The following is a 15,042-nucleotide window of genomic DNA, read 5'->3' on the forward strand; positions in this document are numbered from 1 at the left end:
CACAAAATGCAGAAGTAGAAGCCTCTCGCTTCCTTTCAGACGGATACAAGACAACTCTAGTTAGTTAGGCACATACAGTACATCTCTGCAGACTTGGAAGCATTGTAATCTGCAGAGAACTACAATTAGAGACATCTAAACAAAACAAAAATGTCTGAGTTTGGTCAGCTTATGATGCATGCCATGAAAATAAGAGGACAAAATGTACAAGAAGGACAAACTCTGTCCTCACTTAATTTATGTAATTGGCTAAAGTGCTATAGACTGATTTCCTTCTTTCAGTGCCAAGGACATGAACTAATAAATTAACTTTACAACCTTGAGACCAACATCCCTCTTTGCAATGGTTCCCTTTTTCTTTGGCTTTTACTTTTGCTGTTTGATAACTCAACCTTAATTTTATACTTTCTTTTTCATGTCTCCTTGACATCTCTACCAATGATGGACTATTTGGGCTGTGTGTTTAAAAAAAGACTGAGCAGGAGTAAATATGCAGGAAAAACAGCTCTTTTCTTAGAGTACATAAAATTTATGAGAAAAAGATAATAAATAGAGAAAGGTCAAAGATGTTGGTTGGTCTATGGACACAAATTTGTGATTTAAATCTCAAAACTTTTTGGAATGTCAATCCTCATCTCTCTCCAAGCTCAGTGTTTTCCTGGTTACACATGGTCCTAATACACCACCGTACATATCCTAGTCTAAGAACCCATGATACAAAACGAAACATAAGATCTGTCGACATGATGTCCAACATTGCTCATGAAGTGAAAAGGCTGAATCGAAAGTTGCATAATTAGTCTATGACTGATCTTAAGGATTTTCCTGTAATAATCTGGAATGCTCATCATGACTGTGTCTTTTTTTGTACATTTTACTTATTTCCAAAATAGGTAAATCAGGAACAAAACCTTGGAAAGGAAGGCAACTTGTGGAACTTGATCAACTTTGCTTCCAAGTCACCGTACTAATAGTAAAAGGTAATATTTGACGATCTCGGTGGAAAAAAGAAAGTATACATCAATAACTAGAACTTTAGTGGTCCAATAAGGTTGAGTGTCATGCCTTCTTGCTTGGTGTGCTATCGTCAAAGTCCCAGGGACACACGTCTGCCTTTTTAGCAGCACCGACCACGCCAGCTTTAGAACTAGGGTTGCCCTGCTTCACTACAGAAGTACTTCTGTCTGTACCTTTGCTATCTAACGTATCCTCAAAGTCCCAGGGACAGACCTCTGCCTGCTTTCCTTTGGCTGCTCCAACATTAGCACTTCTCCTTTTTTCTATCAGCGGTGTCTCCTGGTGGCTCTCTACATCCCATGGACAAACCTCTGCCATTTTTTGTTGACTCGCCTGTTTCTCTGAAGATCTGCTCTTGTCCTTAGCTTTTGATCTATTTTTTTCGTCATCAGCGTCTTTTGATTTCTCTTTCTCTACTGTCCTTGTGAAAGGGATGCCTTTCTTCTTTGAAGGGGACTCCTTGGTTTTGGATGCTTGTGAGGGACTTGGGGATCTCTCAGAATTTGGAGATACTGCTGTGCTGTCGTAGTCCCAGGGACAAACATCAGCTTTTGTTGTTGGTAGCTGGAGTGATGCTCCTACTTTGGGTGGATCTGAAAGGGCACTTCTCCCTCTACTGTCAACTGGAGAAGTGCCCTTTTTCTGTGTTGTCATTTCTGGTGAGCGAGCTAACTCTGTTGTCTTTTGTGTCTCTTCAAAGTCCCATGGACAGACCTCTGCCCGATGTGTTTTGGAGCTTTCTACTGCAGAATGAGGCTGATGGGCCTTGGACTGACTAGACATTTGTTGCTTTGACCCTTCTTGACTCTCCCCTCCCTCTTCCCATGGACATACCTCTGCTCGAACAGCAGATGTCCTCTGAATCTCCTTTGAGTGCCTGCTACTTGATGGAGACTGATCTGAGGCCTTCTGCTTCTGAGTCTTGCTTCCTTTGGTGCTACCTCCATGAACTGTTGTGGTTTCCTTCGGTGCGATAGATACATGCTTTTGGACTTTGTTTTCAGATGGAGTTGGAATATCTTCTACTTCCCAAGGACACACTTCTGAGAGGTCATAGAGGTCCTTCCCCTTGACTGGATCAGAGCAAATTGCAGGCTGGCTACCACTCACTGGCTGCTTCATGATCCTGCCTTTTGCTGTGCTTTGTTTGTATTCGACAGACTGGCTAATGATCATCTTGGGTTGGCACTCGTCTGACTCTGCATTTCCCCTGGTGTCCTTGCTCTTTGGCTGACTCTTCTTATTGCTGTCCTCCGTGCCCTGCATCTTTCCAGTCAATCCCAAAGTTTTCTCTTTGGCACTGGCAATGACGCTGAGAGACTTTTGCAGCATGGAGGCTCTGGGATGAAGCGGTTTCTTGTCTGCAGTTAGGTTATGGGCACTGGCTGACTTGCAGACCAAGGGCACCGATTCTGTTGATTCGCTGGGTGCACTTATGTTTTCACTGGACTTCTTCTTAACCAGCTTCTTGCCCATAAGGGTGTCTAGGAGGGACCCTTCAGCTGGGGTCACCTCCATCTTGTCTGTGACTGAACTATTGGAGTCTTCACTCTGGTCACGGACGTGGTCGTAGCTGCTGTGAGACTTCTTCAGCGAGAACACTTTGTTCTTCAGTGTCTCCTCCTTTGCCGGTTTTACCTGGTGAGTTTGATCTAAGGGGTTCTTCTTCAACATGCAGATGCTGTTACGGTTGCTTCCGTGCTCTCCTGCCTCCTTGTCTTCGCGACTGCACTGCCGATGCACAGACTCAGGAATCTCAGTGATGCGCCTCATCAAGGAGCGTCCCAATCCTTTTTTGGAGCTTCTCTTTTTCTGCAGATGAGGATTATTTGCAAGCATCTTCTTCCTCTTGTAAATCTCCAGCTGGGAGTACAGTTTCTTCAGCTCTTCCTATAGAGGAGTGAATAGACAGATGCAAAGTGATGAGTCTCCTGTTAATAACATTCAGCAGCTTTAAAAAAAACTGTAGTCAAAACACTGCTACGAAAAAGCAGACATCCTACTGCACAGAGAACATGCCACGTGACTACAGACAGTTCGTAAATGATGCACTACGTAATATCACATGCGTGCTGAAAATAAAAAGCAAAGACAGGACAGTCTTGGACAGCATCAAATAAGAAAACGGAGTGTGTTTTAGTGTTAGTTCTGAAACAGCCTCTAAGCTCAGGTCCGGAATTCCCGAGACAATGAATGCTCGCAAGCACCGAGGTGTCATCGAAATCCCACTTCCTCTACATAATATGGATTGAGGTAGAACAAATCTTTTGGTAGAGAGACTTCTTCAGCTCTAACAGACAAACAGAAACCTCTGCTCACGTTGGTACGTTTTTCCCAAAGACTGTCGCAAGATCTTACGCCACAGCCATTAATAGAACTGAGATGGCCCATTTCGTCTGGTGTCTGCAATAAAAAACTGCCATGGCTCAGTATTTTTCGAGGATTCAAAAAGCATCACCAGGTTATACAATGAAGGAAGAAAGGTACATGGAAACATGGGCTCACCCGAATGTCCTCAGGGTCCAGGCTGTGCTCGCTCCAAGCTGACGTGATGCTGCTGTTGAGGTACGATCCAGAACGACCCATGTCCAACTCGTCCTCATAGGCCTCAGAGGCTATATCGTCCCTCATGTGGGTGCCAGCAAACAGGAACTGATGGAGGGGCATAAAACTGGTTTAGAGCTGGTTGTTTCGTGAAATGTAAGTTATCAGTAACAAAGGTCAAACCTATTTAAATCTAGCAATATAGTTTTCAGTATCCCTGAATGGTAAAAATCAAATCTGAGATATGGCCTCTTTGGTTTCATACTGACAAGCTAATACAACAGTAAGAGGAGTGAGTGATAAGTTCATGCCCCAAGGTAGGAGGAGATCAAAGGATTTACAAGGATTTACTGTTCAGCTCCTTGTGAGAGTATGCAGGAATTCAATGTGCTATTTCTGTTTTGCAAAATTAAAAATGGCAAGTATGCAAGGACCTTGGTGCAGTCATCCACTTTCCAAAGACCAAGGACCAAAGGAGGTCCATGTTGACATGGTGGAAACACTAGTGGAGGGTGCTCCATCTTACAGTATGGTAAAGAGGTGGGGTACTGGATTCAAACAAACAAAATAAATCTGCTATGGTTTCTAAAACTGACTCTTCCTTCTACCTTAGGTCACACATCCCAAGTTCAGTCACATTTTTACAAGTACAGAGCATGTAGTACTTTACCTTAGGAATCAGCAGTAGACCTAATGTAACTGTTACAGTTAAATGGGTGTGGGTGAAGAACAGTAGCAGCATCCAGTCTGGATGAAGCTCAGGAGCCAGAGTAAATCTGTGAGGATGTGAAGGAGAAAACAAGAGCGGAAAAAGGGAAAGAGAAAAGAAGACATGTAAACATCTTTATAATAGCTGATTATGTCAATTCAAATGTGCAGTCAGTAACTGCAGTGAAGAGTGACTAAGTAACACAGCGATATTCATGCACACTGTAAAGCTCTCACATGCAGACGGAGCAGATTTATACACAGTCTGTGTCCTCGTCACTTCCACCGCCTCATATAACGTTCCACTTTGATGATCCGTTTGCCAGCAAGGGCACAATATTTTATCATTTTTTTCAAATGGATCTGCAATAAAAGGGGGAGTGACCTTGATCTGGTCACAAGATTGGCTCTATTTATACATCAGACAGTAACACACAGGGCCGGCTGTGCCGCAGCAGTTGGTGGAAAATGAGATAATTACTGGAGGAAACAACGGAGCTCCTCCAGCCTCTTACTTTAAAAACAGGCTTTCTGCACAGCGAGACCTCACATGCACCAAGGATATGAAGGCACGTCCTGTCAGATGTGTTATTCAACCACTGGAGAGTCCAAGTAAATGTCATCTAGCAAGTCTCATTACATTGTTGAAGTTGGCAAATGGCTAATTAACCAACAGTTACTGTGGTAATAGCTTGGAGGCATGAATGAAGGCAAAGGTCCAGCATATGAAATGTCCCAAAGCTTTGAAGTCTTCCCTCCTTCATGTTTTGTGAGGAGTTTCTGTGCAGATGAGGATTTAATAGCCTTGGCATGCTGTCTCCTCTCAGCCTGCAGCGGTTCTCTCTGAAACACTCAGCATCTCTCACGTACAGACTCCCAGCCATTCCCTACATTTTCTCTCAGCATCCCTTTCACACCTGGACCTGACTAAAACCTGATGATCACAGCACAGGAGCTTTAACTGGTCACCGTGGGATCAAATAGCTGTAACACAAATGGAAGCTGGACGTCTCTAACAAGCCCCAGCGTACACGGTGGCCCCAGGTGGCAGCCAGTCACAATCAGCTCGCCACACCAGGAAACTGTCCAATTTGTTAAGGGTCTCGTCTGGCTGTTTCCTGCAGCAAAAAGCTTCAAAATGCAGCTTTAAAGGCCCATTAAAAGAGTTGGTAAAGTAATGAAAAAAACTCAGATGTTCAAAAACCATCAAAGGTCACATTACCTTCAAGAGACTATCGATGATACACAGTGTACTGGTAATGGGTGTTAATTTATAAATAGAATATGGCTGCCAATTCCAAGCGGCAACCTTCGGGGCTCAAAGTGGAAGCCCATGCGGAAGTGTCAAAACTTGTAATTCACGCTGCAACAGCTGGGGGTTGGCTCCAAAAGCGAGTAATTTCCCATAGACTCCCATGTTAAAATGGCCAACTTCACAGCAGAAATTAACATGTTTACGGCCTGGTACAAAAAACCACTCTGGTCTCAGATGATAGGTTCTCTTCTAGTGTCAATTGTAGGGGGGGTGAATTTTTTTACAACCCACTCGTTTCAATTGTATTCGGACTTAAAATTACGCATAATTATGGGCGTTGCCGCTTGAGTGACAGACAGTTGACGTATCACAGCGTGAGTTTCCTGCTCCCACGATCGCCCGCCCCCCTAAACCCCGCTCGTGCCCCCCCTCTTTGTCCATATTTGAGAGTTTTGGCGGACGTGACGCTGCCAACATGGCGGCGGTCATCACGTCCCGGAGCCTCCCACCGAGCCTCAAAACGGCTCTTCAGAAACAAACGGGTGACGTCACGGAAGCTCTGTCCATAGTTTTTACTGTCAATGGCCAATTCCAGCTATTTATGCTGTCTTAAAATAATAAATCATTCTGACATGGTTCATTAGAAAATAATGTGATGGAGCTGAGCTCTCAATTAGAGGGACTCCAGCTAGGAATGGCTGCAGTGGTGTCAGCTGAAATGTCTCATTTATAAACCGCTTGCTGCAGCTATTTGATATGTAGACTGGCAGGAGGGGGTCGGCTTCACTACAATAAAAACACACTCCCAGGTGAACAGAGGGGCTGAGCTTCATGTTTCGGCCTGCATGTCTGATAGGAAATGAGGCAATTGGCTGGAGGACAGAATGACAACAGTGACAGCAATCCCACAGACTACGAATTTTAATATGAAGCTTGAAGATGTGAGATAGTTTGTATGTAAGCACTAAATGAATGAAGATGCAAGTGGCATCTAGATATGCAAATATATTTCTGCCTCTAACTTTATGCTGGTCAAAGAACGTGATTTCTGTAAAATTATCATGTAAAATATTTACAAAAAACCAAAACCTTTGACCTCTACAATAGGTTAAAGGCATTCCTGAGCCCTAGTCTAGAGCCACTAATCCTGCATCTGTACAAATTGTCTTTGAAATTATAAATAAATGTGGAGGAACACTGACCAGCATATGAAAAAAAAGTGTGTGCCAGTGTGGATTGCATTATCCAATGGACACCCTGATGAACTTAATGTAGTATAATAAGAACCTGCACAGGAGTTTTTTTGTGCATACACTGTGAGCACTGAGGGCAAGGTCAACAAATGTGGTGTGACTTGTAACAGTCAGTGTTACCTGATAACATAGAATATAACTGAGAGGATGAGCTCATTGTGAACGGCGATGGCCATGTAGCGAGGCTCATGGAAGGCTGATGGCACGGTCCTCACGGCGTAACACAGGTACACTGCCCACAGCAGGAACAGGAACTCAGCTGTAAGGGAGAAAAGAAATATACAGGCTATAGTCCAGTGAAGCACTCCACACTTCAGTGCTGCTGCACAATGGTTACACAACACGTATACAGGAAAAAGCCCTACTCAACAAACTGGCTGTATTCTCAGGACAGTAAGTGAATCCCCATGCACCTCCAGGGCAGCCCTGTGTAATGTTTCCATGGTATTGTGCTGCACCATAGTAAACATGGTGTTGCCTGCTAGAAGTGTGCAGCTGAATGACGTGTGTCCAACAGAAATTAAGCTGTTTTCTTGAAAAAGAAACAAGCTGAATGGATTTATGGCTGATGACTATATGGAGTTCCAATAGTTTACCATAAAGGTTTATGTGGGTCAGCAGGAACACAGAGAAATATGATTAAATCTAATGTCCTATATTTCAAAATTACATACAGCACATGATTGCACTGCTGAAAGTGCAGTTTTTCTGTGCACACCTGGACTTTAATAATTCATTGTTATTTATGAGGGGGAGACTGAGAAATAAATAAAACTGAATATACTACAATTAGACCTTTGACTATGTCAATGTCAATGTCAGTTTTATTTATATAGCACATTTATAAGGGCATTGCCCACCAAAGTGCTTAACATTAAAATACATAAAATAAAATTAAAAGCACCATCTACAATCGCCCCGAGATTCTTTGCATGAGTTTGTATGTGTGGCGCTAGTGGGCCAAGGGAGCTGGCAAGGACCTGGACTAGGTCTGGGCGACCAAACAAGACAACCTCAGTTTTGTTTTCATTTAATTTCGGAAAGTTTAGGTCCATCCATTTCTTAACATCACTCATGCAGTTTAGCAGTGATTGGAGGGAATCTTTGGCAGAAACTCTAAGCGGCAAATAGACCTGCACATCCTCAGCAAAACAATGGAAGGGAATGCTGTGCTTCCTGAATATGGACCCCACGGGTAGAATGTAGAGGGAGAACAAAAGCGGGCCCAGAACCGACCCCTGGGGCACCCCGCAGGTCAGAGGGGCCACTGAAGAAGAAAACTGCCCCGTCCGAACCGAAAAAGATCTGTCCGTAAGTTAGGATTCAAACCACTTTAGGGCAGTTAAGGGTTAGCAGGGGCTCATTAAAAACTTTTAAAAGTTTCAGTGCTGTGGAGAGGCCTAAAACCAGATTGAAATGGTTCACAGACATTGGCTGGTTTTAAAAATTCTTGGATTTGTGTAAGAACAACTTTCTCTAAAACCTTTGAGATAAAAGGGAGCTTGGAAATTGGTCTAAAATTGGTTAAAACCGAGGGGTCTAGGCATTTCTTTTTTAAAAGAGGCTGCACTGTGGCATGTTTAAAAGAGGATGGGGCACATCCACAGCCCAGACACATTTTTATAAATAAAAATAAATAAATAAATAAATAAATTGTAAGCTAAAAGACTCAACTGTGCAGAAGACCTCTTTAAACAGACAGGATGGGATGCTGTCAGATTGGCAGGTAGCGGGCCGTAAATGTTCAACAACCTCAGTGAGTTGAGATAGTGAGACAGGCTCAAAGTTGTCAAAGACAGCAGAGCTGGGAGAAAGAGCTGAGGGTCCTGGACAGACTGAGAGAGCGGGTGTGTAATTGCTGAAATTTTATCAATAAAAAATTTCTTGAAAGCCTCGCACAGAGTGGCAGACAGCACCACACAGATTCACCAGAGAATCAAACACATTAAAAAGAACCTGAGGCTTATGAGCATTTGTAGAAACAAGTGAGGAGAAATATTCTATGAGTGAATCAGAGCTGACCTGTGTATCCTTATTTTTCAGCAGTCTTTGCAATACAGTGTTGCAGTGTGTTGTCTGCTGGGGGTCCATCTGTTTTTCACAAAAAGGACCACTGTGCTTGCTCTCTCTCATGTAGTCTGAATCAGCAGACTGATTCCCTCAATGTGAGATGTACCGCTCCCCTCAGAGTATCTTTGATTCCTCATCCATCTTTATCCGCTGCTGGTTGCCCTCTCCCCCCGCGCACAACACGGGAAAACATCCAAAAGTGGAGCACCGGTGGAGAGGATTAATGTCTTCTTTGGGGAAATGTTGCCAAATGTACATGGAGGCAAAGTGTCTTACTCATCCAGCTACGCCTCATCACTCTGTCTCTTTCACCTCCCGGTGCTATCAAGCCTAACAAATTACTCCTTGATTTTGTGCCATGAATTCCTCAAATAACCCCTGTTTCCTCACAGTAGTACATACAGTATTTAAACCAATCCACAGGGCTTACCGACAGCCATCATGTAGTCCCAGCGATCCAAGAGACACATGCTGAACTGCAGCCTGTCCGGCGTGTAGCCCACCTCTATAAGTGCCAGCTTTCTGTCTGGGTGCTGACAGACGGCAGATGTCCAGGCCACCAGGAACCAGCACACGATGAGCAGGATGATGCCCAGCAGACGCAACACCCGCCAGCTGGTCATATAGGGAATCCTCTGTGCTGTACGGGACAAGAACACCTTCAGTACCCTGGGGAAGAAAAAACACATGTTCAGAATTAAGGTCTTAAAAGATAAAGACACGCTGCAGATCATCACTGAAAGGAGACTACTCATGTCGTAAACAATTTGAAGTAAATGACTTTGTGAATTTCTGTATAGGGAAACGGAACTGTCACCCAATAGCTTAGTCTCAATATGTTATCAACCATAAAAGTCCATGAGGACATGGTGACATCACTAGTGGAGCATGGTAAAAAACTGCTGCATTCAAACAGAGGGAGCCTTGAAGACGACACGCTTTCTGGAAGGTCATAAACAGGCACAGAGCTGGGGCCCTCTTCTTTCAACCAGACAGTGAAGAACATTTCAGTGTAAAAACATCTAAGTCACAATCTCCTCATTAGTGAGGTTTGCAATAAGGCTGTGCTGATCTCTGAGACAGCAACAAGAGGAACTCAACAACAAGACCCTCCAACAGCTGCTCTGTTTGCCTGATCTGACCCGTTAGGCTACTACCTCTGCCCCGGGATGAAGAAGGAGCACAGTGGCTGCCATCTTGAAAGTGATGTATATAGGAGATCATGCTAAAAAAATGCTATGTTTTCTAAAATGTAACTACTTATTCTATTGCACAAACTTATCAATTAGCAATAAGTGTCAGCAAGAATCAAAGAAAAGGTGTACAAGACAGTAGTGAGAGCAGCTATGCTGTATGGTTTAGAGACTGTAGCAGTGAAGCAGAAAACGAGGCAGAGCTGGAGGCAGCAGGGATGAAGATGATGAGGATGGACAAGATCAGGAACGAGCTCATCAGCGGGACAAGCTCAGGCTGGCCGTTTTAAAGACAGAGAGGCCAGATTGAGGTTTGGACATGTGCAGAGTAGTAGTTATACTGGTAGAAGGATGTTGGAAATGAGAGCGGTCAAGAGGAAGGTCATAAAGGAGATATATAAAAATATATTAAAAAAAAAAAAAAAAAAAAGAAAATATGGACGTACTAAAAGAGGACATGAAGTTGATAGTTGAAGATGCAAAGTTAGACAGAAAGAGATGATTTGAAGTAGGAGAAATAAATGATATGTTGCAGCAGTGATTCCATGTAACAAACACAAAGACTGTGTAATAGGAATTAAACAAGGCTTTAACACATGACGAGCCGTCGCTATTCTTAGGCCTTGCCCTTCACGCACATTGATGAAGTGTCCACTGCGCTCGCTGCTAATGAGCCCCCCATCAAAAATTGATCTGTGCAATATGTTAACTTGCACCTCTAAGGGTTTACTCAGCTCCGGCCCACATTAGCCACATCCTCTTGATCAGTATCTCTATTAGGCCATTTTGACAGATTCACCTGACAAATGAAAAAAAAAAAAATCGCACAGATGAACAGTTTTGAGTGTATCACTTTAAATACAGCAGACCCTCCTGTTTCGTTAATAGCTATTCACTGCTGGATAAATCCCAGCTCCCCTTTGCTGCATCCTCCGGCAGTCCTTTCTTTTCCTCACACACACTCATCCCCCTCTGCTCAACCATCATTCAGCAGTTCATTACACGTGGAGGTCATTTGGGGCCAAAGTATCCTGTGTTTTCTTAATTACTTTAACTTGGCAATTCTCTCCAGCTCTTAATGAGGCAATCCTAAACAGGTATAGCTGTGTAGTCTGCTGATGAAGTATGAACATGCTGCCTCCACACTTGTACAAGGAATTAACATGTAAGATTGAAATTGCACTTCAAAGAGCTTAATGTAATCTGATTCCTGGAATGGTAAATGATGTTAGACAGATGTAGCTGCAGTACCTGTACAACTTAAGAGTCAGAGTCCCGTAGACAGTGGCGAAGCCCAGAAGTCGAACCCATCGTAGAAGGATGCAGCGGAAAACACTCGGCTGGAAATAAAGAATCCCAACCTGCAAGAGGACAAACCTTAAATAACAAAGAAACACAGGAAAATACAAGCAAGAGAGCCACCAGACTGTGCGTGCTTTCCATCTAAATGATAATGGGCCCTTGATAATGGGGAAATTAAATTCAAAGTCGTGGGAAGTCGCTGTCTCATTGTGCTCTCAGTGGACGGCTCTATAAACAGTGGAGTGATCTCATTTAAGTGTAACTGCTCTCTTTTCGCGCCTCAGAAGTGCATTAGTGGGTTTGGGCAGTTTGGTTTGTTAACAGCTCTGTTACTCTTCCTCATGCAAAAAAAGGCCAAACAGCTAGGAGAGGAGGCAGACGGTGGTACTAGCCCAACTCCAGAGTCAGAGCAGAATGGGGAGTGTAACACACGTTATAACACCAATCTGCAACCAGGTCCCACCACGATTGCACAGATTATTAGCTGAACCTCAGATTAAGAAAATCTGTTGAGTAGATTGAGCTACCTGCCAACAAGAATTCAAGTTCATGATGTGCAAACACTGTATAACAGCAGTTAAGCATTAACACACCAACATGTACTATATGGCGTCTCAGATGGATGAAATTCTAAAGCACAGAGAGATGGAAATTTTAATACTCATTTTTATTCTACTTTAGAAGAGCAATTTCCTCCAAAAAAATCAGCCTTTATAAATCAAAGAGAAAATTCATGAACACCATTAGTCATAACAGTTAAAATGGGATATGACAGTGAAGTGCAGTGACATTTTATAACCATCCTTGGCATTACAAAAAAACCTAAATCCATCTGTGTCTGCTAACATCATACAAAACTTGCCCTTGAGACAGAGAAGAGGGTATCCACCCATGTCTGCTACAAAGACGGAGAAACACACTGAAATGGTGCCCATCCACATCGCCAAAAAAACACTGACAGTCTTCCAAAGACATAAAAAGAGCCAGAACAAATACAAAAAAAAAAGGAAACAAACAAACATCTGAGGCAACATAATTATCTGTCCGTTGCAGATGTGCAGCGATTTCCCCTGTGGGATTGTTAATGTTAATCGGATTAGCTGAAGCATTAATTCGTTCCCTCAGGCAGCGGCGAAGACGCAGGCATGTGGATATTTTTGCTCACTAGGTTTGAGTCAGTTAAGGGACACGGAGGACCCCACGGGAGAAACGGTGGCCCACATCTTCATCTGCTCACAGACCAAACAGAGAAACTTCTGACTCAAACAAAGCCTTCTCCGGTTGACTCAGCTTTGCAACGGGAATGTGGTACAAAGCAAATAATGAACAGAAGAGCGCTGAGCTGTTCATCTTAAATGCATACGGGGTGCTTTCGGCAGAATGGAAATGCCTCTAAAAGTACATTTTAGCGCATAATTGGAAACTACAACTGACCTCAGCCATGGGGTCAAGGTAAATATCTAAATAACAATGCCTAACTGCTCCTCAGTGCATGCTGTTTTTTTTATATATATATATAAAATAAAAACAGGCACAGGAGCCTGATAAAAAGATAGCAGGCTAGGCGGGCGCTGAGCAACTTGCTGACGCACATTTGGGTCCACAGGGACAGAAGAGGGCACAGGAAGATGAGTAAAAAACGCACAGGGGAAAACAACGCTCATGACTCCTTTTTAGATAAACTACCAAACAGCAGCTGGATATTCATCACATGCTGACTGCAGGCCGGTTGTTTTTGATGAGACAGAAACAGGGAGGTGTTATCCGCAACACTCCCTCGAGGCTTGGCTCCAAATGATCTGAATAAGCCATCATAAAACGAGTTTTATCACATCTCACAGTCTGAGCTTGTGTTTTAATGGTGTGATCTCACCTTCTGGTTAGTTTAACTGGTCAAAACCACAAACTCTTTCTTTATTTATGGAACTAAACAAGTTTGAACTTGCATGTCCTTTGTCCATCCATGGCCTTCATCTATACAGATGCATAAGGTTGATATTTGTGGTTCAGTGCAAAACAACCCTTTCTAGTCTTTATGCTGGTGTGTTCAGCAGATCACTCACTGACTGCAGCTCATTCTAATTTCAAACTTTATGTGAACGTATTACAGATGCTACCTGTACAGAGCTGCTCTCCACGGTAGCCCTCTTTTAGCATTGGCCCTGTTTTTCAGGTTACCATGGCAACGTAGCCCAATTATAAAGCCCTGCATATCTCCTGCACCTGCCATCTCAGCTTTGTTGCACAGTAAATAGTGATACTTTGATAAAAAAATGACTTGAGACTGGGGTTTTTCTTTCTGCAAAAGCACAGCTCATTACACTGCTGATAAAAAGCAGACTCTTGACATTGCAATATTGAACCGTTATACGCACCTTTAAGATTTCCAAGAAGGATATACTCCTAATCAGTTTTTAGTTGTTTTGCTTTGCAGGAAGTAAAATTTAAAGTCAGGGTTAGAAACTCTGGATTCCTTTATTAGGTGTGATGCAGATTAATTTGGAGTTTGGAGGCCGTCAAAGTTATTTAAATTATTATATTAATATAACATGAGGACATTAAAACTCTAAAACAACACAAAGGTAAAAATTCCTCTGAGCTCTTATTGTATCTTTGAATATTACAGAATATGATAAGGCTCAGATTCTACCTCTACAGCTCACTGTAACAAAAAACCTACAATTCAGTCCCCCTGGACTCTCAGCTTTCCCCACTTCATCTGATACAATAAAGGTATATCCCCACCTCGAGTGTCCTCTCTGACCACTACTCATATTGTAGGGCAAGAAGAAGCAAAGTCATTGTCCTCAGATAGTGTCATGACACTCTGCTCTCATGATGCTGTGCAGACATTCATTACGCAAGCCTTCCGTTCTGGCACTACCCTTTCCATCAGCAGGGTTTCTGGGAAGCGTCTGGCCCTTATCCTCAGACAGGTTTCTCTTAACGCCAGTCGGCATAAAGAGTAAGATCAGTTTCTGCCCTCCTCCTCCTCCTCTGAAACCTTCCATTAATAATCAATGCTAAGTGCTGGGAATGTTGGATTCAGCTCTGTGGGAAAGGAAAGGGATCGAGTGTTATTCATGAGAGGGTGTGTGTGTACACGTGTATGTGAGTGTATGTGAAGGGATTGAGAGGATCTGGCTTCTGTATACCTATCTAATGGACATCAATACTAAGGAGACAATTATCAACTAATCTTGAGCCGCCACTCCCCCCACCCTTGTTTGTCTAGTCTCAGTTACAGCATAGTAAAGGCTTGTGGAAATGCTGAGTGCAGCCCTGTCAACATCAGATCAAATGCTGCTGATGTTCTCCAGTGTCTATATGTTCACATTTCACTGTTATGAGTGAATGTTTTGAAGATTTCTGGGGTTTTACTCGACAATGCCTACAAAATAGAACCTACAGTTCTCCAGACACACTCCAAGGAAAAGTAGTATTCAGCTACCATATACACATATTAAAGTTGTAGAAGTGCACAAAGGCAGATTTGGAGCAGTGGCTGAATGGCTAAGTGGCTGACAGAGCCAGTTCACTCGGGCTTATTTTACCCTTGAGTTTTGGGTTCACGGGAAGTTCAGACCACATGTTACCCAATAAATAAAGGAAGTATTTTAAACCTTTAGAACAGCAGTTAGGTTATTTGGGAAATCTGCTTGGCCAGCAGCCGGTCAGCTTTTAGGAATATGATGAAAAA

At 43.1% G+C, this 15,042-nt stretch overlaps 1 protein-coding gene across 1 annotated transcript in view; it reads right to left on the bottom strand.

Annotated features, from left to right (window-relative positions):
- Positions 1-1,019: 1,019 nt before the first annotated feature.
- Positions 1,020-15,042, bottom strand: part of gpr158a (G protein-coupled receptor 158a) — a 52,471-nt gene continuing 38,448 nt past the window's right edge. The window contains exons 6-12 of the mRNA XM_028433223.1: positions 11,292-11,401; positions 9,278-9,516; positions 6,898-7,036; positions 4,232-4,337; positions 3,523-3,669; positions 3,337-3,420; positions 1,020-2,907 (exon numbers count right to left, since the gene is read on the bottom strand). Of these exons, the coding sequence (XP_028289024.1) occupies positions 1,060-2,907; positions 3,337-3,420; positions 3,523-3,669; positions 4,232-4,337; positions 6,898-7,036; positions 9,278-9,516; positions 11,292-11,401 (2,673 nt within the window). The 3' untranslated portion in view covers positions 1,020-1,059. The remainder of the gene's footprint in view (positions 2,908-3,336; positions 3,421-3,522; positions 3,670-4,231; positions 4,338-6,897; positions 7,037-9,277; positions 9,517-11,291; positions 11,402-15,042) is intronic.

Source organism: Parambassis ranga, chromosome 20 (genome assembly GCF_900634625.1).
Source record: "Parambassis ranga chromosome 20, fParRan2.1, whole genome shotgun sequence".
NCBI classification, from domain to species: Eukaryota; Metazoa; Chordata; class Actinopteri; family Ambassidae; genus Parambassis; species Parambassis ranga.